The 23,082-nt window shown below is 33.2% G+C and overlaps 3 protein-coding genes across 3 annotated transcripts; all 3 read right to left on the reverse strand.

Moving 5' to 3' along the window:
- Nucleotides 1-6,322: 6,322 nt before the first annotated feature.
- Nucleotides 6,323-7,273, reverse strand: LOC129293163 (uncharacterized). Its single transcript, XM_054930962.1, has one exon. The coding sequence runs from the start codon at nt 7,019-7,021 to the stop codon at nt 6,629-6,631; it is 393 nt and encodes a 130-aa protein (XP_054786937.1). The 5' UTR covers nt 7,022-7,273; the 3' UTR covers nt 6,323-6,628.
- Nucleotides 7,274-11,014: 3,741 nt separating this feature from the next.
- LOC129292588 (peroxidase 10-like) lies at nt 11,015-13,540 on the reverse strand. Its single transcript, XM_054930162.1, has 3 exons — nt 13,207-13,540; nt 11,987-12,178; nt 11,015-11,889 (listed from the first exon to the last, which is right to left on the reverse strand). The coding sequence occupies exons 1-3, from the start codon at nt 13,480-13,482 to the stop codon at nt 11,308-11,310; spliced, it is 1,050 nt and encodes a 349-aa protein (XP_054786137.1). The 5' UTR covers nt 13,483-13,540; the 3' UTR covers nt 11,015-11,307.
- A 3,633-nt stretch (nt 13,541-17,173) lies between these two features.
- On the reverse strand, nt 17,174-21,161 carry LOC129293809 (la-related protein 6C). The gene is made up of 10 exons (XM_054931919.1): nt 20,559-21,161; nt 19,647-19,728; nt 19,464-19,558; nt 19,303-19,374; nt 19,141-19,220; nt 18,961-19,039; nt 18,663-18,710; nt 18,508-18,576; nt 18,284-18,415; nt 17,174-17,660 (listed from the first exon to the last, which is right to left on the reverse strand). Exons 1-10 carry the CDS (start codon nt 20,859-20,861, stop codon nt 17,409-17,411), a joined length of 1,212 nt encoding a protein of 403 aa, XP_054787894.1. The 5' UTR covers nt 20,862-21,161; the 3' UTR covers nt 17,174-17,408.
- Between the last annotated feature and the right edge of the window lie 1,921 nt (nt 21,162-23,082).

A 23,082-nucleotide genomic window follows, 5' to 3' on the forward strand; every position in this document is an offset into this window, starting at 1 on the left:
ACTTGATTGTGAAAAGGAACATATACAAATTATGTTTTAATAAATAGTTATTCATTAATTAATAAATATTCATTCACATTTAATGAAACACTATCCATTGCAAGTGTTTTAAAAAAAAAAAAGAGGAGTATTATTGCCTTTTTCTTTATCTAAAATTATTTTTAAATGTATTAATATTTTAAAATTTTTTAATCCTTAATTAAAATTAAATGCCCGCAATAGTACTTGAATAAACTCTCACTAGCATTGCTAGTTTGATCCCTGCTAAATAATGATTCACCTAATTCGCATTTGACCACTAGTGATTCATAATTACAATTCAACTTTAACCATGTTGACATTTTAATCACCTTTCGTTGTTTGATGGGATGGGAAGCTAAAGCAAACTGTGAAATGATAGGATTCTGAATTGTTTTAGATCGAGAAGAAATAAAATTAAAAAAAGAAAACGCAATTTGATTCAGAATACGTGATTTTTTATTAAAAAACTGACTGCGCTGGTTAATCATTATGAATGCATAAATGACACGATTGTAACCGGGCATAAGGTGCTTTGCTATTTACGAGAAGTTGACAAACTGGCCTTAGATTCTTCATCCCCAGAACCAGAAGTCAGATGTCTCGCACATCTTGAATTCACGTGAGTTTTTTTAATCATTTTATGTAGGTTTTATATTAATAACAATTCTTTATGATTAATATATTCTTTCACTTTGCACTTCTTCAAAATTAAAATTAAAATATACTCCCTCTTATTTGCAATACAGGACACTTCCAACATACACATTTTAAGAAAATTTAATTTTTAAAATATCATAAAAGTCGACATATTTTTTAATTAATTGTATCTTTGTCTACAACTAACACTCATAATTTTTTATGTATAATCATTCATCCCATATCAACCACATAGGTATAAAAAAATACTTTTTTTAAAATTACAAAATATTCTACGTTTTAGACCAACATCTTGGAGAAATATCCTATATTACATAAAAAATGAAGTAATTAAAATCACCCCATTAGAAAGGCCACTTAGAGTAAGGTTGTATCTTTTAGGTCGTAAAATATCACCTCTTGTTTTTTTTTTTTTCAATTACAATAGATGAGTACCGTACATTAGTTTGAGAAAGAGACATGTAATTGTGGCATTTTCACGTGGAAATAATTTAACTCTGTTGACTTTGTTTGTTTGTCGAGATAATTGTGGAAGGTACAGAAGAGGCCAAATGAGAGTGTGGGGCACAAATATATTATGAACGAATATATAAATATAAACATGAACTGGACTTGAGTGGGCATGACTGTTGTGTAGAGGCGCCACTTGGATCCCAAAGTGGAATTAAGCCTTTCATTCATCCCTAATAGCCCATTCCATCTTTCCATTTCATTTTAGTTATGATAAGATCCAAGCAATTTTAAACAAAACCATGATATGTATTACCGGTATCCAGTATCTACCATTATTTATGTATAATTAAATTAAGATCAAATTAGGATCACCACCGATGTTATATTCCCAAATCTCAAACTTGAGCTCTCAAACTAAGTCAGTACAATTCTTTTACTAATTGAATCAAGTGTCTATTAACAAATTTATAATGTGGCTGTGAGTGGGGAGGTGAGGGAGATAAATTGGAATCACGTGAGATAAAAATATTTGCAACAATGTGATTCCACCTTTTGTCATGTATGTATAGAAATCCTTCCAAGCTTCTTCTCTTATTGGATTCTTGGACATGCATTTTTAGTTGGCAAAACTAGATAAAATAGTGCTTTACTGTATTCACTGCTCTTTTCATATATGTTTTCACGCAAAGGAACATGATCATATCTCATTTATGACAGGATGAGAATATACTGGTGTCCATATCATATAACTTATGCTTCTCACTATTCAAAGTGATTCTACTTTATACAACAAGTATGCACCAAAGAGCCAATGGATGCTTCATATCCTCTCGGATCAGTGCCCTCCTCTTTGTGTATCTTTTTGCCCTATCTTTTCGTTGAATTTCTTTCAGTGGCGTGTGTGTGTGTGTGTGAATCCGCACTTGTATATAAAAGTGTCCGTATACTTTTTCAACTATCAATTATACTTAGAGTGGGCACATGCATTTAGTATAAACTATATTATATGTTGGCCAAAAAAGAAGATGAACGACATTGGTGACCGCCCACAAATAGTGCAACTCCCTATACCTTTTTACACTTAAGTAATTAAATTAATTAGGATAGATCTTTTATATGCAAAATATATTATTACGATTGAAGAGTTTCGGTCGTTTTTAAATGGCTGTCATTAACTTTTCATGGAAACACGCGCGCGCGCACGTATATGAGGAACCTGTTAAAAGAAATAAAATATATCTCAAAAATGGCCATTTGAATTGTATGGATCAACTAACTAATATCTATAATCCACAACACTTTTAGTCATTGGGAAAAATTTTCTGAAAATTTTAACTAATAATATTACAAAGTTAGATATTGAATAATATTATCTATAAAATCCAAAAATAATTCATTTATATGGTCACATATTAAAACTAAATTATATTTTTCATGAGGAATTAATACTTAATAGGAAAAAAACTGTCTAGTGTCCACAGCCAAAAAAAAAAAGGGGGACAGTTGTTGAATGGAAATTAGTGTAATCGGAATTGAAGGGCCAAAAAATATTGGGCTTGAACGATTCTTCATTTGAACTGGATAACGAGCAGATTACTAAACGTGGCTCAAACTCATAAGTTGATAGGTCCATGATATTTAGAAGATGCATGGCTTGTTAGTTGCAACTGGGAAATTATTGTCACAGTAATTTAAAAACAAAAGAGCACTTAGTCTCCTTATCTTTTAGGGAAAGCAATGTTACTCTAAAAGTATTAAAAATGAAACAATATCACTCTTTTTTAACCTCTGACCAACGTTTGATTAACAGAGGACTAGAAATTTTTGATGTGGTAAGTCAAGTGGCAGCAACAAATCGAGAGAAGGAATGAAGTCAGAGGTTGTCATGTCGTCTCGCTCTCGGTGTCTCACACCTAGAAGTTGTGCTCTCAAATTCAAACCAAGAAAATATGCCCTAAACAAGGGAAAATATTTGAGATAGGAGCTCACCACATCTCTTGATCATTTTTTGCCTCACTATCAACTAACTCGTGCCTTGTTTACCTTCCTCTTCACCTTCTGGATTTTTTGTCCTCCTCCTTTCTTCACATCAGTGGCTTCTTCCTTTGAGACTACAGAATTGTTGCATTCACCCCTACAAACGAATCTTCTTCGCGAAGGGCTTAATGGTTGGGTCTTTGCTTTCCTACATTTTCTAGAATCTTCAAGGCATGCGGAGCTTTTTCTGGGTAAACACTCGAACTTGTGGTCAATACTGAAGCCCCCTCGCACTGACGTGGCACCTACCTTTGCTTACCCAAAAACTTCCAGGCTGATTTGGTCTCTCTGATTAACCCATCATGGAACTAAATCTAATTTCCGTGGAATCCGTTCAAGTGAGTTGGAATGATTGCTAGGTCAAACATAACCCAAGTCTAAGGCGAGGTCAAGTTTCTACTTCTACTTCTAGGGTTGTGAAGAGGCTCACAAAAAGCTGTAGTGATGAGAGCAAATAAAAGGAGTCTTTGCCATATCAAGGTCGTTGGTCAAAAGTTAGAAAGGGCGCCATTACTCCACTTTTAACGCTTCTAATGTTACTCTTTTTAAAATAAAAGAATGTCCAATGCTCTTGTAAAAAAATCTTTAAGATTTTTTTTCCTCTAAACCTATAAAAAGTGTTGCTTGGGTCATGTGAAAGTAAATGATTTTTGTGGAGTTCATGATAATTTAAGCTTGGAAAAACCACGTCGAAGTCCCCCCATAAAACACATGCAAATAAATTTTGTGAAATTGAGAAACTATAGCCAGGTTCATTAGGATTGAAGTATAATTTGAAATTAGAGTACAAGAAAGCAATAACGACCTTATTAAAAATACACTACATCAATCAAATAATTTACAACTTCTTCATTATTAATTTATAAATATCATTTTAATATTTTACAATTGTAACTTTATATGTCCAATAATGAAAATAATCATGCATTACAAATTTAATACCTTTTATATACAATTACTAGATTAATAATTTATAAATATCACTTCAATATTTTACAATTATAATTTTGCATATCTAATAGTTAAACCAATCACACATTACTAATAAAGTTTAATATTAATTATTCATCAATAATTTACACTTATTATTTTAATATTTTGTAACTATAACTTTACATATCTGATAGTTAACCATAATACATATGGACAATATTATCTTTTTATCCTAATTTAAAATTGCACTTAGATCTTAAGAGATCTAGCCATGATTTTTAAAATTTGCAAGACTTATTTATAAAGAAGTCTATTCCATATTTCCATAAAACCTATACCTAATTTTCCCTTTAAGTTTTATTAGTTTCCTAATAACAATGGTCAACTATGGTTAATTAATAGTGATTACTTAATTACTCCCTCCAATCCAAGAAACGATAGTTAAATTATTAAATGTCTTTAAATGAAAAATTTTCCCAACTTTACCCCTGTAAAAAATGGAGGAGATATACACAGAATATGATGTGTTTAAAAAATAATTTTATAATAGAGATAAAATTTAAAAATGATAATAAATAACTCCGTATATCTTATATTAAGAATTAAAAAATCTTGCTAGATATGCTATCATAGATCCAAAGAGAATATATTGTACTGAGAAGAAAGAAAAGCAAAGCGAGGGGCCAACCCACAACCGTGACAACATATAGATTTTTTATTTAATAAAAAAGAAGATCCTGGATCGTTCAAGAACTTGCGTGCAGGTACATAGATGTTTGATATTGTATCATTGTATGATTTTGATTTCACTCAGGACCACCTTCTCTATGCTAATATCAAGAAGATGAGGAACCTTCTTGTTGGAGATTGGATGATAACTTATAGCCAGAAAAGCAAATAGATATGTAAATTTATTTGCTCGTTGGCTTTCTAACAATAATTTGAACACCATATAATTTTTGTTGATCCGCCTCTAGCTGGAAGACACCTCATGTGTTTTGACGTGAATTTATTATCGTGCCTGACACCATTTTACCGTGACCTTTTATTAAATAATTAATTAATAAATTAATTCAGTGATGTTGCAATTGAATGTCAATAATAATGTTGGGGGATATGCATCGACATTAGATCATGTGGCTTTTATGGTTAGATAGTTTTACTTTTAATTTTTTAATTTTTTTTAATATTTCCAATCACTAAAAAAATAAAAGTTATAGGGACTTAAAAAATAAAAATTATCCAATATTTTTAAAATTATAAGAACTAAAAAATTTGAAAAAAATTACAGAGACTAAAAATAAAATCTGATAAAATTATAAGGAGTAAAAATTTTGTTTTTCCAAAAATAAAAGAAAAATCTGCATTCAAGAACTTCTTAAAGAGATTATTTATAAATAAAGATCAATAATAAGATACTATTTAAGAAAAAACAAGTTATTATTACTTTTTTAATAAGAAATAATTTTATATTAATTATTGTTTGTGAATAATTCTCTTAAGAAGTCCTTGAATATGATTCTTTCAAAATTAAATTGAAGTAAAGAGGGTTAAAAGGTAATTTACCTACTAAATTATGGGTTGAATAGTACTAAATATTCTAAACTCATTTGTTGTACAATTTATCTCCTCAACTTTTAAATTCATAACAAACCCTCTTAACATTATGTTAAGTAAATGACTTATTGGTTTTGACATGAGGACAAACTAACAGGTCCCACCACTGTAAAATAACTTGCATTTTCCTCTAATTAATATAAGACATATTGCAAAATAAATGAGGTTAAGATATCAGATAGTACAAAGCCTTGTTTGGATTAAAGTTGGATTGCCCCAAAGTCTGGAAGAAAAAAATTGTATTGCATTCCCTACTTTCTTATTTATCAAATCAAGAGAAAATGATTATTTTATCTTTTTATGTAAAGCATGTTATTAATTTTTTTATCACAAATTTTTTATTCTAATTTTCATTAAATATTAATAAAATAAAGTACATTTTGTTAATCAAAGTCAAAATTTTAAATGAGTTGGGCCTAAACTCTAGAGCTGCTGGACTTGAACATGCCCTTGTACTTAAAGTTATACAAGTATTTACAGATCTTCTATTAGCAAGACCCTCACCGAAACATTTTATAAGTTAATATCCAAATTCTTGCGGATTGAACCATAGTTCTTAACAATAAAAATATATGTTATTAAAACATACAAGTCTTAATATGTTGAAAGTGTCAAATAAATAAGGCTAATGAAAAATGAGCAAGAGAAAAAGGCATGAAAAAAAGCTGAGAAGGGTAACATGGAACGTTGGAAAGGGAAGCAGACAGAGGACAGGCACCCAAGGGCAGCTCATAATGGCAGCCATTACATTTGTCATTTGTTAAACCCATTCCCTTTTCCATTTCGATTCGATTTCTGTATGTTCACACTTCAAACACAAACTACATTCATTCACCCAACATACCAATTCGTGAATCATACAATGCTCTTATATATATATATATATATATATATTCCTACTTCGCCTCTTCTATGACTGTGGCCCACCTGCTGTTTCTGCCTGCGCTTCTTGTTCTTCATCTTCTCTTGCCTCTTGCACCGCCGCCTCCTCCTCCGGCGTCCCGACATCTTCCGCCGCTGGCTGCGAGGGCCGCCGTGGAGGGGGAGAGGGGATTCTACCGTCGACGCAGGACGAGCATTTGGTCTCCACCCAGCTTTCCATGTCGTACTCTCCCACGCCCATGACCCGGCGACCCGAACAGAGCCTGCCTATCATTCCTGCTATGACTCCCAGAACCGTGATGACGGCCAGAACAGCGATCACGGGCCCCACAGACCCGTGAGGAGAACGAGTCGGGTATGTCTGCTGGCTCAGCTGCATCTGGGGAGGTGGCTGATTCGCCATTGGAGTGGTGGAGGACATGGCACGAGGTTTGGAGGTTTAAGCTCTGAAACAGAACTCACAGAAAACATAAAACAAATAAAAAAGGCGTGTATGGTGGGAATTTATGGTTTGGGGTCTTGAACAAATGCTGAGGAAGAAGGAAAGTTTTTGTGGGTTTAGACTTTAGAGGAAGAAGAAGAAGAAGAAAGAGAAACGATGGAGTGTTTGGAGTTGAGACAGAGAGAGAAGAGGTGGGTATGTTGTGTTTGCTTTTTACTCGTGGGCTCGTTTTCCTTTTACCCAAATTAATAAGGTGGTGTTGATAATAAGAATAAGAATATATGACACCGGTAAAGTGCAATTGAGTAATTGTCCTGAAAGGACCTAAACCCTGTTATAAGTGTTGGGGTAACTCCCAAGGAAAAAAAACAGCTTTTGATACAGTCTTACAGAGACTCTGATTGTTTCCTCTCCTTCTCTTTTTTTGATTTTCTTTTAAAAACAAATCAAAACTATTTTTATAGTTAGTGTTAAGTCTATACAAAAGTCTTCCTATTTGATTCAGTTCAATTTAAAATAATCTTATTATATTTGATCCTTATAAATATTAATCATTTAAAATTTTAAAAAAATAAAAATTACGTAATTTTTTTGGATTGGATTAAATAGATGATTAGATATTTAGACCACTTGGTCTAGTCAAGTTCTATAAATTTATTTAATATAATTATAATTAATTTATTTTTAACAAATGCTTCAAGTATAATTGAAGCTAAAGAGATAATTGCATAAAAATTTATTGAGTTTGTTTCTAAATTATTGTTATAATATACTGTTGTTATAATTTATTGAGTGTTATTTTTGTTGAAGTTAAACTATTTAGAATGTAGTTGAAATATTTCTTTCTTGTTATTGGAAATTGTTTTGGATTTATTATGATTATAAGTGATTTTATTACCTTAATTGAATCTATTAGATTTAAATGAATTATTGCCTCTCATAAAAAAATAGTTAAATAAGTATGGGACTAACAAAACCAATCTTTCAATCTTATAGATTAAGTTTGGTCCTGTTAATTTTTAAGTTATCATTGAATAAAATCAAACTACGGGTTATCTAACTTAATATTTTTCATAAAAGAGATCAAATTTTGGGTTAGGTTGAAATTCAGTACCTTCCAATCCTAATTGGTGTGCTATCTCTTGAAAAAAGGGGGTACACTATCAAATATTCAGATTTAGATATTCTTAAATTTGAATAGAAAGAAGAACTCTCAAATTCAATATCTTAGACTTTATCAATAAATATATGAATTATTTCGTAATGTTTTGATTCGAACAAAAGAAATTAGACAAGTGGAAGAAGTTGTACGGTATGTAGAGCGGATTTGTTAAAATGATTTGAAAACAAATTAGGGAGTTAAAAAAAAGTGAAGGCTTTCCGCTTGGTGAGTGGTGAGGAGTGTAGGGGGATCGAAGGGCGAGTCGGAGGAATTCGGTAGAACTGAAGGAGTGAGAAAGGATGTTGCGATGCAAGCTTCCCACTAACAAGAAGTGACCTTTCTACTTTACTTTTTTGGCCCTCCAAGATTTTATCAAGTACCTTATCATGCAGACCCAGGATCGCCAGATCTCAAATCTCAATCACTCCCATATTTTGATAGGGGCGCAAGTGATTTTCACTCTTGTTTTTACTGGCACGCTCCTTTCTGCTGGGTCTCGTCATTTTCCTCAACTTAATTATTCATAATTACTCTGCTTCTCCCACTCTCTTTCTTTCAGCAGAAAAAAAGAAATATACGCACCCTCCTTTTAAAATGCGAAAAGACTGAAAATATGAGGACATTAAAAATTGAAGAAAAAAGTATTCTCACCTTAATATAAAGTTTTTTTTTTATGTTTTCTCTCATTAGGGGAAAAAAATAGAATGAAAAATATATTTTTCTGCTAATTTTTCTTTTCCATTCTAAATAAAGGCATAAAGTTCAAGTAAATTGTAGAATGTACCAGTCGTCAATGCAGAATCAATTCAAGGGGAAAAAAAAAAGCCGTGCGGTGCAAACTTTTTAAACAATCAACACATGAAGACCAGCTATGAGAGCATTATGGTTGATAGATGTCATCAATTATTGTTTGAAAACTAAGTCACCATCGATCAGAAAGAAAAGCAATAATAAACATCCTGTTTCGTGGCAAAATTTAAAAAATATCTAGACATTACTTGAGAGAATGATGCTTTTTCTTTTTTGGACGTGAAAGAACATAATATTGGAGAATCCATATCATGGAAAAACACAACAATTCGGAAGAAGTCTCGAATAGTTTAAAAGTAAATCTTGTAAACATCTGTAAAAATTATGGCTACCATCTTAAGTTAGAACATGCAAGATGTACCGAATGGAGCATAAAGCGAACAAGGACAACAGAGGAGCTTCGCATGACGAAGCAAATCATGAAATACTGAATTCTCTCGGCTACATTACATAGGGAAGAGAAAAGCTCATCAAGCTTTTGGCCCTTTGAAGGTCAAAAAGTTGAACATCATCATCATTATTGTTCTCCAAACAATTCTCAATTTTCAAATAACAAAAGGTATAGTACTTCAATAATCAATAATACTTCAAAGTTTGAGGCCTCTCTCTTTTTTGAGATACGCACTATGCTCTAATTGGACCACCTCCCCACCCACTATTTCCATTATTCAGCTCTATTATTATCTGCTACGTACAAACTGCACTAAACAGACTCGTTCTTATCCGCTTATTCTTAAGAATATTTATGACTACATTTTGGACCTAAAATCAAGCAGAATCAGTTGTGCAAAATGCCAAAATGAGATACCTACGGGCCCGGGTAGCTATTTTCAGAGTTCAAGTAGAATAGATAATAGAAATTGTGTTCGGTGAGCGAGTTGATTAAAATCGAGGCGACTCTACAAAAAGCAAATGGGGGCAGGGTATTGACTTTTGAATAAACTCTTTTCTGACTCTGCGCACAACTTGTCGGCTTCTTTTCCGAATGCATTCTCTGATGCTTTTTTGGCATCACAACTCTCTCTGGAACATGGAGACATACGAAAGCAGAGACGTGACTCTTCTAACTTCTTCACTGTATTTATGATATACGTATGATGATATAATGAAAATGGAAAGGACAGAACGATACCCGATAAAAAATCCTTTCCAACGGCACTTGGAAAGACAGATACATAATAACAAATTTTATACATTGAATAAGATTTATTCTTGTATTTTTGTCTCTTAAATTATGCAAACTGTGCTAGTGTGTGTATATTGGAAAGGAACTCGGATTGGATTGGTGATGTTGTTTCCCATTGGCCCAAATTGTTCAACAAGTGTGAAATCTGGTCTGTTGGTATATACTTGAAGATTAAGGTTCTGTTGCCAGCGTGTCAGGGCCTTCAGCCATGTTTTCTATAGTTTAGATTATTAAATGAAAGAATTATATATAAATCTTACTTAAAACAATTAATTACTTTCAAATCTATTAACAATTAAAAATTAATTACTTTCAGATCCATTAACAATTCAAATCTATTAACAATTAATAATTAATTACTTTCAAATTCATTGACAACTTGTTAATGGATCTGAAAGTAATTAATTATTTTGATTAAGGCTTTAAAGTAATTATCCCTAATTAAAATCAATCAAAATAATAAATGGATTGACCCAACTTAATCAGTAATCTTGAGTTCAAGTTTTAATTATGCAGTAGTAATTAAATTATTTATAGGAGGTATGCCTTTTAAAAAGATACTCTCAATTGCCAATTAAATTAATCTGAGTCAAAGATCTGAAAAATTAGAACTCACCCAAAAAAAAAAAAGCCAAACTGCAAAAGCTATAGTGGGGTATTATAAAACTTTTATTAACATTTAAAATTGAGGTATTGAAAATCCGCCTTGATTAGTTCAATCAAGTATTAGTTCTAGAGTTGATGATTTAAAACTACAGTTAAATTGTAATTAAACTGGTCATAAGCAAAATAATTCATTCAACCGGTAAAACTATTGATTTAATAATATACTAGTTTGACTAATTCGATTTTTCATATTACATTAAAACTCCCCATTTAGCTAGCAACGGATCACAACGGCTGTATATTATATTACAGTTAATTAACAGGGCCTTTTATGGTACCCTGATGAAGCACTTAATTTTCTACAGAGTCGAGCACACGAAGGCTACTCCACCAGCAGTATTCAAAGTGATGGGTAATTATCTACCCAGCAGAGTGTGAGTGTGTGTGTGTGTATTAAACTACTATACACAATCAAGTGATCAAATAGAGAGGCTTCTGTTTTTAATATTGATTAACGGAACCACACTTGAGTCTGACCTGGCCATTCTGGCCCGTGAGAACCCCGACACTACTGAGCTTAGCCATGGAGGCAGCGAAGTCAATGAAGAAGGCGAACTGGTCGAGACTATAGTAATTCACCAGATTAACAGTGGCGGGATCTGCCTTAAGAACTTGATCCGATTGAAGGAGGCCAGAGTTCTTGACGAGGTTGGTGTAATAGGCGTTGTCGAATCTGGAAAAGGAAGCAGCATCCAGAGGAGCCAGGTTCCTATTGGAAGAGTTTCTGTTGGGACACATTCTCCGCAAACCCGAGAGAAGAGCCGAATCCATCCCCGGATCCGGTTTGCCCGACCCATCGAAGTCGAAGAGCCTCCCTTTGAAAGTGAAGCACTGTGCAAATCCAATGGTGTGTCCTCCTGAGAGCACAACGACGTCCCTCAAGTCAAGACCTTTGGAAGTGAACTTGGCGGTGATGTTTTGAAGAGGCTCGAAAGGTGTGGGGATCTGCCGATTGGCCGCGTCCATGCTTGCAGTGACAGAATCTCTGCGGCCTAATCCAACGGGCCAAGATGGCCCTCCAGCCTGATATGTAATATATGAGATTGTGTTATATATATATATATATAAAATAAGTTAACCATGAGATGAATGAACGCCTGATCAATGAAAAGGGAGGAACCTGGAGGACAGCTTCTCTGGCAGCGAGGGCTAGGATGTCGGCACAGGAGACAGTGGAGGGACAGTAGGTTTCGAGGCGGGCTTTGATGGAGTCGATGACTTGAAATCCTCGGAGGGAATTCTGGTTGGGGCCGGCGTTCTTTTCTCCTTTCATGTCCTCCGTGTCATCCAGCAGTACTGATCCATCGCATCCCTGCACCCACACATTATCCTCTTCTTCATCATATCATATCCTCAGCTTTTTACACCCTGCTTCCGTTTTCCTCTTTTCTTTTTCATTCTTAACTTGAACATGTCCCCTAAATTATATTTATTCGCCATTTTGTCTTCATATTTGTTTGTGATAAATATAGGAAGGGACTTTTTTCCCCCCTCAAAGCACAGAAAATATTATAAAATTTTGTGCGTGATCTTTTATTTTAAGAATTTCATGCGTGGCTGTTTGGGGTATGGAATCTTGATGCAACCTGCAAAGTATAGACAGGCCAGGCACTGGCAGGCAAGTGAGCACGCACCGCTATAGTAATGCTGCATGTATCGGACAAAGTCATGGATCTGTTTTTTTCCCCCCTTAAATATTTTTTTGTATTTGCATTTGTATTTCTTTAATCTAATCTGATCTTTTCTCAAATTAATACTATTTATCTTAGATTTTTGTACTCAAAGAAATCGCAAAATAATTCAACAATATTCAAGAACATACCTTCAATTTCAAATGAGAATTTTCACAACAAAATCCCACTACATGCCAGATAAGTAACATAAACCTTTTTAAACAGAATATATCCGTCTTTCATTCTACAAGTCCACTCATACAATTAAAAGCGTACGTTGACCGAAAAAATCATGAGAACTGCACAGGGGTAGTTTTTGGCATGGCGATTTCATATATTAGCCCATAATCTTAAGTATATGTGTTTTCAGTCTAATTATATAACTGAGATGCGGGACTTCTCTCTCTCTCTCTCTCCATACCAAGTCAAATCTATCCACACTTGATATATAAAATTTCAACAAGTTGAATTAGAATTCATGGGAAATGATAGATGAAAAAGATGAAATTTTTATTTTTTTAATAAAAAAAAAAGAAAATTAACTAGTATGCAATTACATGCACATAATAAAGATGAAGACGGAGAAAGTTGAACTATAATAAATGAGAATATTAATTAAAGCACGCACTAGTTATAAGAGAGAGCGAGAGAGAGCGGGATTACAAACATTGACAATACAATCGTGGAAGTGAAGGCGAAGGAGGGAGGCAGCCATTCTGGGGTCGTTGTTGATGGCAGACCAGACGGCAGAACGAACAATAAAGAGCAAGTTAGGGCATGTCGTGCCGTAGAAGTTGTAATCTAGGCTCTTGTCTTGGCTTCCACGGGGAGGATAATCATACGCAGGAAACGTTTGAACCTTGAGGGGACACAACCAAACACTGCACCACATGAATATACTCATGAGGTACCACCACACGACTGTGTTATTGGAAGAAGCCATGGCTTGAGTTAACGGTTCATAAGTCCTGCTTCCTCTTTATTCGTAAACATGCGTCAGACTTCAAGGTTGCTCATATATAAACACACACAAACTACGTACCAACCATTTTCATTGAATTAAACTATGTTATTGTTCCTGTGCAGAACATTCCAATGTGTACAAAGCATGACAGAATGTCTGATTCAACTCATTGGTTTATCTTACAAGTGCTCCTTCCATTATCATTGCTAAAACCTAGCTAATTGCTCGTGCGCAGCCAAAACTTTTGACATTATTCTTACACGACCATTATTTTATTAGTATTTTCTTTTCTTTTGTTTTTTTTTTGTGATCATCACTATAGTATTCAAAACCAACCTAGACAAACCATTGCTACCTCAATAAAGTGTTTTATTTATGAATAGTTGCACTAGGGTTTGATTACAATTTTAACCATTAACTCTTTAATGGTTTAATAACCAGTTTGTTTTTCAATATATGCATGATATGTCTTTGAGCTTTGAACGCAATTTCATAATTACTATGCGTGGGAGTATGGATGTGGGCTTATATACTTATTACTTGTAAATTTCAGCCATAGAATTCTCTTGATTTTATTACATAAATTTCACTCAATCTCCATATTTTATTTACATTTGTAATGGTTTTTATTTTATTAAAAGTATATTGTACATTTTGTAAAAAATAAAAAAAAAGATATTTTCACCCATAATAATTAAAGAAAGATAATTACTTTATGGACTAAAACTAATAAAAATGTCTTGTACACTATACTAATAATTATTTAATGAATGGGAAAATGCAGATTTGTAAGTTGATATGACGTGAAATAGCAATTGCAAAACAAAAAGGTTGATTGGTAGAAAATTTTCAGAACTGAGAATGACTAGGATCTCACATTTGAAAGATAATTGGAAAAAAATTAGCTTGCTCAAGAGTAGACCACGCACTGTGTCCGCACTATGCACTGTGCATGCTTGAAGATAAGATAAATCTGATCTTCGTATTAATTTAAGTGGGATTCACTTACTCCGGCAAATAACAGTAATTTAATTACTTTATAGTTTACAATTTGAGTTTTTTTTATACACTCAAAACGTAAAATATATATTTGGAGATATTAAATAAATATAAAGAAGAGGTGTTGATATACAGTCATGATTTTTTTTATAATTTTCTTTAAATGAACGACTAGATAAATTAAATGAATTAATTTGTATACTCACATCACACATGTAATTTCTCTACCAAGTTCATTATTTTACTAATTACACTTGATTTACTTTTATCATATTGTCGTATTATTATTATAATTTTGAGGATAGTTGACAATATAATATTTCACGTGACAATGGTAATGGAAGTCATTGTGCTCTCATTCAGTGAACTTGGAAGATGATGAACACCACCCCCACTATTCTCCATTAACTTTCCCACCTCTCTTTTCATTTCTGTAAGTTTTTTAAAATTGAAACCCCAGCTTCTAATTATAAACTTTAATTTGTAGTAATTTTTTTAGGAAATTGGCTGTCATTTGTTAAGATTTTTTTTTTGTCATTTTCTAAAGCGAACTAATCATTGTTTTAACTTAACTAGCCACTATAATTTCGGGAACCCATTGATTTAAACACTGATGAAATAAATTTCACAGGAAATTAATTAGTTGTAACTGGATAATTGTTTCTTGACATATGCCAAAACTACTTGCGTTGACTTGACTTGACTAGTCATTTACCTCTTCCAATAATTCTCCGGTCTCTGAAGCTCCATTAGTTGACAGTGTAACATCTGGCGACGAGTGGTGGTGGAACTTTTTTTTTGGAATGGACAATATGATCTTTTCTCCCAAAAAAAAATAATTTCATAAAGTACTTAGAAACTTCAAAATAATTAGCCCAATTTTATGATTCATTTTCATAATTTATTTATTTAAAAAAATTCTATCATTCACTCTAAGATATAGGCCTCAAACATGGGACCTCATCCAATTTTCTGACAAACAAGCCCATCCAAGTCTTGAACTTGCAAGACTTGCGTTGTTATTGTTATTAGCACAACGCTCTAACCAACTAAACTAATAGATCACATATTACTTAATTTAAATTAATCATATATAATAGCATTAATTTTTAAATGTTATAAACAAAAAATAAAAAAGAAAAATATGGCCCATGCAGGTCTCAAACCTGCGACCTTCGCGTTATGAGCACAACGCTCTAACCAACTGAGTTAAGCTCATAGGCCACATATTTATTATTTTTAAATTATTCATGTATAGTGGTATTATGCTTTAAATGCCATTAACTTTAAACAGTATTTTTTCAATTATGAGCATCAATTTTTTTGAAATGATATTTTAAAAAACCGTGATCCACCTACTATAACTTTTTTTTTTCAAATATTTCTTTTTCCGGTGAATATTTTTTCAAATATTTCCAAAGGCGGATTTCGAACATATAACTTTCGCATTATTAGCAAAGCAATCAATTGGAATCATTGGCCACATATTAATAGTTTTAAAATTTATCATACATAATGGTACTGTTCCTGTATGATAATAAGTCATTGATATTGTTTCTTTTCCAATGATAAATGTTCAATTTGCACAACCCATGTTTTAATTACAAAAATTTTATGAATCTCCAATAAAATATTAAAATCTAAAACATTAGAAAGCTAAGATTAAAATTCACATGATTCAATGTTTCAAACATAGCAAGGCACGATTCAGTGCATCAAGTATTGGCCCAAATAAAGACTCCAATTACCAAAAAAACCAATATTGGACTCCGAGTGTATGTGTGAGTTCGATTATGATGGCCTAGCAAATGAAAAGGAGTCACGTAACATGACAAAAGAAGATGAGGCGTTATTCAGTCTTCACTGGTTTGAGTACTCCATACTATTTTAATTATAAGTCATATTTTAAAAAGTCATTTTCTTTTGATTTTTTTAACCTTTAATGTATAATTTCAAAACATCCTCCAACAAATTCTAAAAAGCAGTGCAAGAATTTATTTTTTTATGAAAACTCTTCCACATATTAAATCGTTTTTTTTAAATTTAAGGAAAAAATTGAAAAGTGATTTATTTTTAAGACAATTTTATTATTCTAACTAACTTTCCTTGATTTTGATGAGTTAATCATCAATATTGGTTTTAGTGTTGAGGAGTGAGACTCTCTTTTTAGTTTTTTTTTTCTCCCACAACTCCAGAATACCAAATGCTATTTCAGAGGATCAAATCCAACAGAGAACAATCAATCCCTGGCCACAAGCCATATCAGCTCTCAGCACAATTCCACAATTAGCAAAAAGGTAAGTTATGTTCAAGCCATTTATTATTAATTAATAGGTAAGTTCATAAAAGCATGCATACTCTGTTCAGGAATCAGTCTCTGCCACACTCTTTTAACAAATACAGAATTTCTTAATACATGAATCATAAGTTCAAGTCTTCACCATCATCTCGTGTCATGTTTCAAGCATGTGCTTTAAGTAGTGGAACCTTCAAGACACCGAGGGCATGTTTGCCCTTATATTTTCTTTTTATTTCTTTTGTGATAGGAATCAAACTCATGATATCTGCCATCCAATTCCAAACTCCAATCGCTCAGACACCTAAATATTTATGAAATTTAAAATATACTCCAACAAATATGAATAATGGAAAAAGTATAATCTGATCAACCTTTTTTCTTTCATTTCTTTCTTGATGATAAACGCATACATTGACAAGTCCAGGGGTTATTTAGCATTAGGAAGGCATATAGAAAATTTGTTATCCACTGCTAAAATAAAGTGTTTACAATGAGTAAAAGAAAATGTTACAAAAAAAAACAGGAGTATTAAGAGTAAACAATCAAAACTATATCATGGAAGCAGAGAGAAGAGAACAAAATTTGAGCAAGAGCGCGTGGGCCATTATTACTCTTGAGATGACCCTGGTAGAGCAGAAGAAGAAGAAGAAGTGGTTGGCTTGCCCCTTCCCATGGTGAAGCCTCTGGTGCCATCGGGCATTCTGGGGCCCTTGGTGTTGGGTTTTGCAGAGCCTCCTTCACTCACTACAACAGCAGGGCTGCTACTTGGTTGACATGGCAGAGCAAGCAGGCCACGTCCTCTTCCCTTCCCACGTCCTCTTCCCCATCCTTTCTTTGATCCCACTCCATTTTCTTCCACCTAACCAATAAAAGCAACTTAGATACGCTTCATTCAAAATGTTCAGACAAACCCAAGTTCAATTTGGAATGATGAGATGCAGGTGGAAAAGAAAGTTCTGCTCTTTCTTATGTTTGTCATGATCTTATTATTATTTAATAACACGTGTCTTTTCCTTTTACATTAATAAAATAAGGATAAGATTATTTCTCATGCTATCAAACGAGCTGCCAAGTCTACACAGTAAGGGGAGAGTTTTATTAAAAAGTGCAGCTGACTTGGCTATGTTACCTTTTCCTAAGCGATTTGATCTACCATGCAGATTTACCTATTAGTTTCTTCAATTCTTGAGGTTTTTTTTTATCGGAATTTTTAACTAATTATAGCACTTGGAAAGACTCTTTTGGAAGAGGCAATAATGAGAGGCTACTTTCTTAATGTCCCAGGGTTATATTGCATTATATGTTTTATTTTGGAAAAGTTTTGTTAACAAGCGTTCGTCAGACGTCCTCTTCAGCTAGTCTGTACTTTTTTAGAGATCTAAGTTACTAAGTATTCCCAACATTTATTTTGTATTTAACATATAAGATAAGACATACAGTTAAGAGTTTAGACTTTGAAGAAATGAGCAAAATGACGCTTACGTTAGTCTGAACTATCAAATGGTCAGTGTTGTTTGAATGAGAAGAATCCTCAGCAGGTTCAGAATTTAGCATCTCATTTTCCTCAAGAAAGCCGTCGAATTCCAACTTTTTGCTCTTCAAAACAGATCTTGGCTGCAAATGTTACATGAAATCCCATCAAGAGGAGGAGGAGAAATTCAAGAGCACAAGATATGAAACAAGATTTATATATCAGGTATATGTACCGAGCACCTAAGCAGCAGCCTAACTCGCATCCCATTTCTCCAATTCCTATCATCTTTTAGCTTGTCAACCTGATCGATCAAGTAATTCCTGTTAAAAGAAAAAAGAGGCGTATACTATGCATCTTTACCCGAAATATCTAAAGAGTGTAACTCACCGCTTTCTCAGCTACATATGGTGTCTCATACTCCACAAGTGCATGTAGCTAAGAGATGCACAAGCAAGCAAAGGTAAGGAAAAATCAAGTGCCTTCTAGCCACCAAATCAACGAAATTCACAGGTAGATTCACCAAGCCAATGAAGAATAGACATATAAGTATGCCAAAGGTAAGTTTTGCAAAATCATTCATTCGTCTTACATGTCTATTCGTGAATGATTTAGACTGTAAATTATTTATATATTTATCTACCTCAGAATTTCTCCAAGAAAACATAGGATGGTGTATTCTCTATACCTTGTTACTAATGAGGAGATCACCCTTTGGTCTGGGAGAACTAGATTCCTGGGGATGGCAGATTCTGATTGTTTTCACACTGTTCACAGATGAAGTATGAATTGATGTCTTTATTAGATGAAAGAAACAGAAAGAATGTAAGTTCAAAGATTAAATGCAGTGTTGGCAAATGAAATCCACCTTCCAACGACACTAAATATTTTCATGAGATTTTCGTGGGAATGGTCTTCAGGTAAATTCTCAACCACAACAGTACGAGACTGAAAAACAAAATGAAAATCTCTCTGTACATTAGCCAGTTTAAGATGAGCCAAGTGAACAAAAACCATGTCATAGCTTCACCTGCAAGTCCTCTTTCTCCTTATCAGTGAAAGGTTGTTTACGTTTAACTTTTTTTCCATCAGCACTTAAAACCTTCAAAAAAGTAATTGTGAAGCAAGCTGAAGAGGACCTAATAAATTCTACATCTTGACACACATATCATATCCATTCAAAAGACTTACAAGTTTTGAAGAAGAACGAAGTGCTTGGGTAAGTAGATGAATGTTTCTAGTGAGGGACTTCACCTTTTTTGTGGAAGCGATAAGGGATATAGGAACTGTTGAAAAATCAACACCCACCAATTATATGAACTATCTACGAAGGAAAGGAAGAGTTTTTGACAAATGCCATTCTAAAATCCTTACCATAACCTTCAGGGTCCTTATTCATCTGTTTCTGGAAAGATTCGTTTGCTAGCAAACTCATGTCACTGAACTGATACTCAACCTATATATTATATCCACAATATTTATAAATTGATAAGCTGCATAGCTCAAATATTATATCCCCGGCATTATTTAGTTAATGTAAATCAATTTCTGAATAACATAAGAAAGAGAATGTAATAGAGAAAATTCATAATAAATCCCAAGATATTAAAAAGGAAAGAAGAAAAGAAAGCAGAGAGGCAATGCATATAGGATCGTTATGATAAACGTTATCCAAAAACAAAATAGAACAGATGACAAATGTTGAAAATATTCCAATAATTCAACACTAACAGATGGAAACCCCCCAAAAAAAATTTCTTCTAATTAATTCTAAAATCCAAGACAGTAAAAGGAAGGAAGAAAATAAGTTTAAAAGCCAAAGCTAATGTGGTCTTAATGATCATCAAGAAACAAAACCGAACAGAAGAAATAAGCCATGAGAAATCAGTTAGAAAATGCCGACGAAGACGTCAACAAAAAAATGAAAGAGGGCCAGAAAACCGGTTTGATCTTTTACAAAAATAAAAGATTCAAGACAGTGAAAAGAAAGAAGAAAGGTAAAAGTTAAAAAGACGATGGATATGGCGTCCAATGATAAAGATCATGCATAAGCAAAATAGAACAGATGACAAAGGCAATAAGAAGAACGTTATGAAATCAAGACCAAACAATACGGAAACCCAAATCTCAAGACAGTGGAAAGGCAACGCATGCACGGTCATATCGATAAAGATTATTCCAAACAGAAAATGCCAGAACATATGGCTAATGTATTAAGGGATACTGCGCAAAATCAATAACAATGAGACGGAAACACAGAAAGGTGAGGAAAGAGCGGAAGGCAACCTGTTTAACGATTTTCTGCTGAAGATCATGAGTGAGGACATTCTTCGAGCAGTTGGGGAGTGCCACATTTGTCGTGGATATTAAACGGGAGGAAGGATCCTGATCGCCACCAGGGAACCAATCAGAAGCACCAGCCCCGCCGAGAATATGAAAGAAGGGATAGAAATAACCCGAAATCGGCATCTGGGAATGCGATCTGGGCACAAATTCAGGTGCTTGAGCATTCAACTTGAAGGTGGGACTGGGCGTTGTAGTTTCTTGGATATTGCTCTTCTCCTCCTTTAACGTTTGTGCCTGTGCCATTTTTGCCTTTTCTTCCCTCTATTCTATGTCGTTCTATCCTCTCTCTCTCTCTCTCTCTCTGTATGTGTGTGTGTGTGAGATTATGATGTGATCAGAGAAAGCAATCCTTGATTCTTTGTGAAATGTGGAAAGAAAACTTATCTCTCTATCTCTCCCAGTCTTTTCCCTGAAGTTAGTAACTGTATTTCGATGTTAAATCCACGTTTCGCGCCCAAAGTGAAGGGCTCACTCTTATACCGTTACTTGTGGGCTTGACTAAAATCTTGAGGTTGTTATTCTTCCAGCGAGGCCACGCTTTTTTAATTTCTTCTTCTTATTATTCCTTGCCCTAGGCCTCGTTAATGCCCATTTCTCAAACGTGCAAGCTCACGCCTTGCTTCTTATCATCACCATATGTAGAAATTGCTGGCTAAAAAAAGTCAAAATCTTTACGTTTTGTACCATTTATTTGGCAATGGTTATTTCTTTTATTTTTTTCTAATAAAAATTCCTTTTAATTATGATTAACTACCAAAATCTGAAAAAACCGCATCCAAGGACTAATTAACAACATTTATCATGAAAAAGTACCTAAATTATCCTTCATATATATATTTTTGTTTTGGAAAAATTTTCATCATTATCACCGACTGCTGAAACACACACCAACTATAATCGGAGCTAAACAAGTTGCTGACAACTAAGGTTTTGATGACAATTAAATTTTCAAAGTAGCCAAGAGGGACTTGAACCCACAATCCTTTGATCACCAAAAGGATTAATTGCAATAAACTATCAATATTTTTTAATTATATAATGCACAAATTTATGTATATGATTAACTTTGTTTTTAGTTTTCAAATCAATACTTATGAAGATTCAGGAGCTTAACACGACTTGTCATTTTAGAAATAATTATTTGTGAAATCACTAACGGAGACTTGTTAAAAAATTTAATATATATCAATTTTTGTAAATATAATACTTACTTGTTAAATTATTAAGAGAAATTGTCAAAGTTAATAATGAGAATTTGTCAATGCAAAAATGGTTAGTGCTTCTTAAATTACTAATAGTGACTTGTTAAAAAAATAATATGTACAAGTTTTTATCAATGTTTATTTTTTTTATTGCCAAAAGTTTTTTTATGAGTTTCATAAGCTTTTTTATAAATGATTACAAGTAACATTACTAAAGATAAATTGGCCCATTGATCGAAAAAAGTCTTCTATGTAAAAAATATGAACTAAATTTTTTAAAAATTGAGAATGTGGCTAATTCTCATTAACATATAAAAGATTTATCATTAATATATAATATTTTTTTATTAATATATAATGGTATATTATTGACAAATATAATAAATCAGCTATAATACAAAATATAATATATATTTGGCTGGTTAATTAGTTTGATCTTATAATATAGGCTAAATTTGCAAAAACTCCTTGCTAATGTTTGAGTTCATCAAACTTCTCAAATTTTTATTCCTTCACCACAAACCAATTAAGCTCAAATCTCAGTCTTCCTCTCCCTCCATCTTCTTCCTCCATGATTTCATGATCGCCTATGGCCGTGGAGCATCCGTCATTGTCAGAGCTTCTCCTTCTTCCCTTATTCGGCCGTAAGGTTCTCTCTTCTCTCTTCAAGCAGCAACATCGTCCAAGTGCGTCACTGTTCTGGCATGGCTGTGGAGTGTGTTGGACTCCTTCCTCCCCTTCCTTGTTTGTGCACTTTCTTCTTCGTCCTGCTTCTACCATTGCTAATCTGAGGTGAGGGTCTTCTCCCTTCCTCCTTGCTAATCCTGTGTGTGTTATTTGGCTTGGATGTGATTTCTTCATTTTCGTTGCTGCTATGTGTGATAGGAGGGATAAATGGGGTTGGATCAAATCGAAACTTGAGTTAAAAACTATGATTTTCGGTAGATAATTCAACTCTTATGTTGGTTATTGTAGAGGAAAAACATTAGACTTAATTTTCTTTGAGTTTAATTGGTTTGCGTTGAAGGAATAAAAATATGGGAAATTTGATGAGTATTGGAAACTATTGGAAAGAGATTTGATGATAGATTTAATGTGTGTATGAATTAAAAAATTTATAACTTAAGTTAGGATTCAATTAAGGTTAAAAAAAATGTCTGTAATTTTAACGTGATTTTTATTTAGATATTTTTTTTCAAAAATCAGTTAGATAAATTAAAATTTATTTAAATAATTTGATTTAAAAGTTAGTTTAAAAGTAT

This window comes from Prosopis cineraria, unplaced genomic scaffold (assembly GCF_029017545.1).
Source record: "Prosopis cineraria cultivar Desert tree isolate PC_DT_omini unplaced genomic scaffold, ASM2901754v1 PC14, whole genome shotgun sequence".
NCBI lineage: Eukaryota > Viridiplantae > Streptophyta > Magnoliopsida > Fabales > Fabaceae > Prosopis > Prosopis cineraria.

What these genes read in the sequence shown, in the direction of transcription:
- LOC129293163 (XM_054930962.1), bottom strand. Translation starts at nt 7,021, where the DNA reads ATGTCCTCCACCACTCCAATGGCGAATCAGCCACCTCCCCAGATGCAG.
- LOC129293809 (XM_054931919.1), bottom strand. Translation starts at nt 20,861, where the DNA reads ATGGCACAGGCACAAACGTTAAAGGAGGAGAAGAGCAATATCCAAGAA. An exon ending in ATATTTAGTGTCGTTGGAAG is followed by an intron (nt 19,040 to 19,140) that starts GTGGATTTCATT and finishes ATCTGTGAACAG; the next exon opens with TGTGAAAACAATCAGAATCT. An exon ending in GGCTGCTGCTTAGGTGCTCG is followed by an intron (nt 18,416 to 18,507) that starts GTACATATACCT and finishes TAACATTTGCAG; the next exon opens with CCAAGATCTGTTTTGAAGAG.
- LOC129292588 (XM_054930162.1), bottom strand. Translation starts at nt 13,482, where the DNA reads ATGGCTTCTTCCAATAACACAGTCGTGTGGTGGTACCTCATGAGTATA. An exon ending in TCCACGATTGTATTGTCAAT is followed by an intron (nt 12,179 to 13,206) that starts GTTTGTAATCCC and finishes GTGTGGGTGCAG; the next exon opens with GGATGCGATGGATCAGTACT. An exon ending in CCAGAGAAGCTGTCCTCCAG is followed by an intron (nt 11,890 to 11,986) that starts GTTCCTCCCTTT and finishes ATTACATATCAG; the next exon opens with GCTGGAGGGCCATCTTGGCC.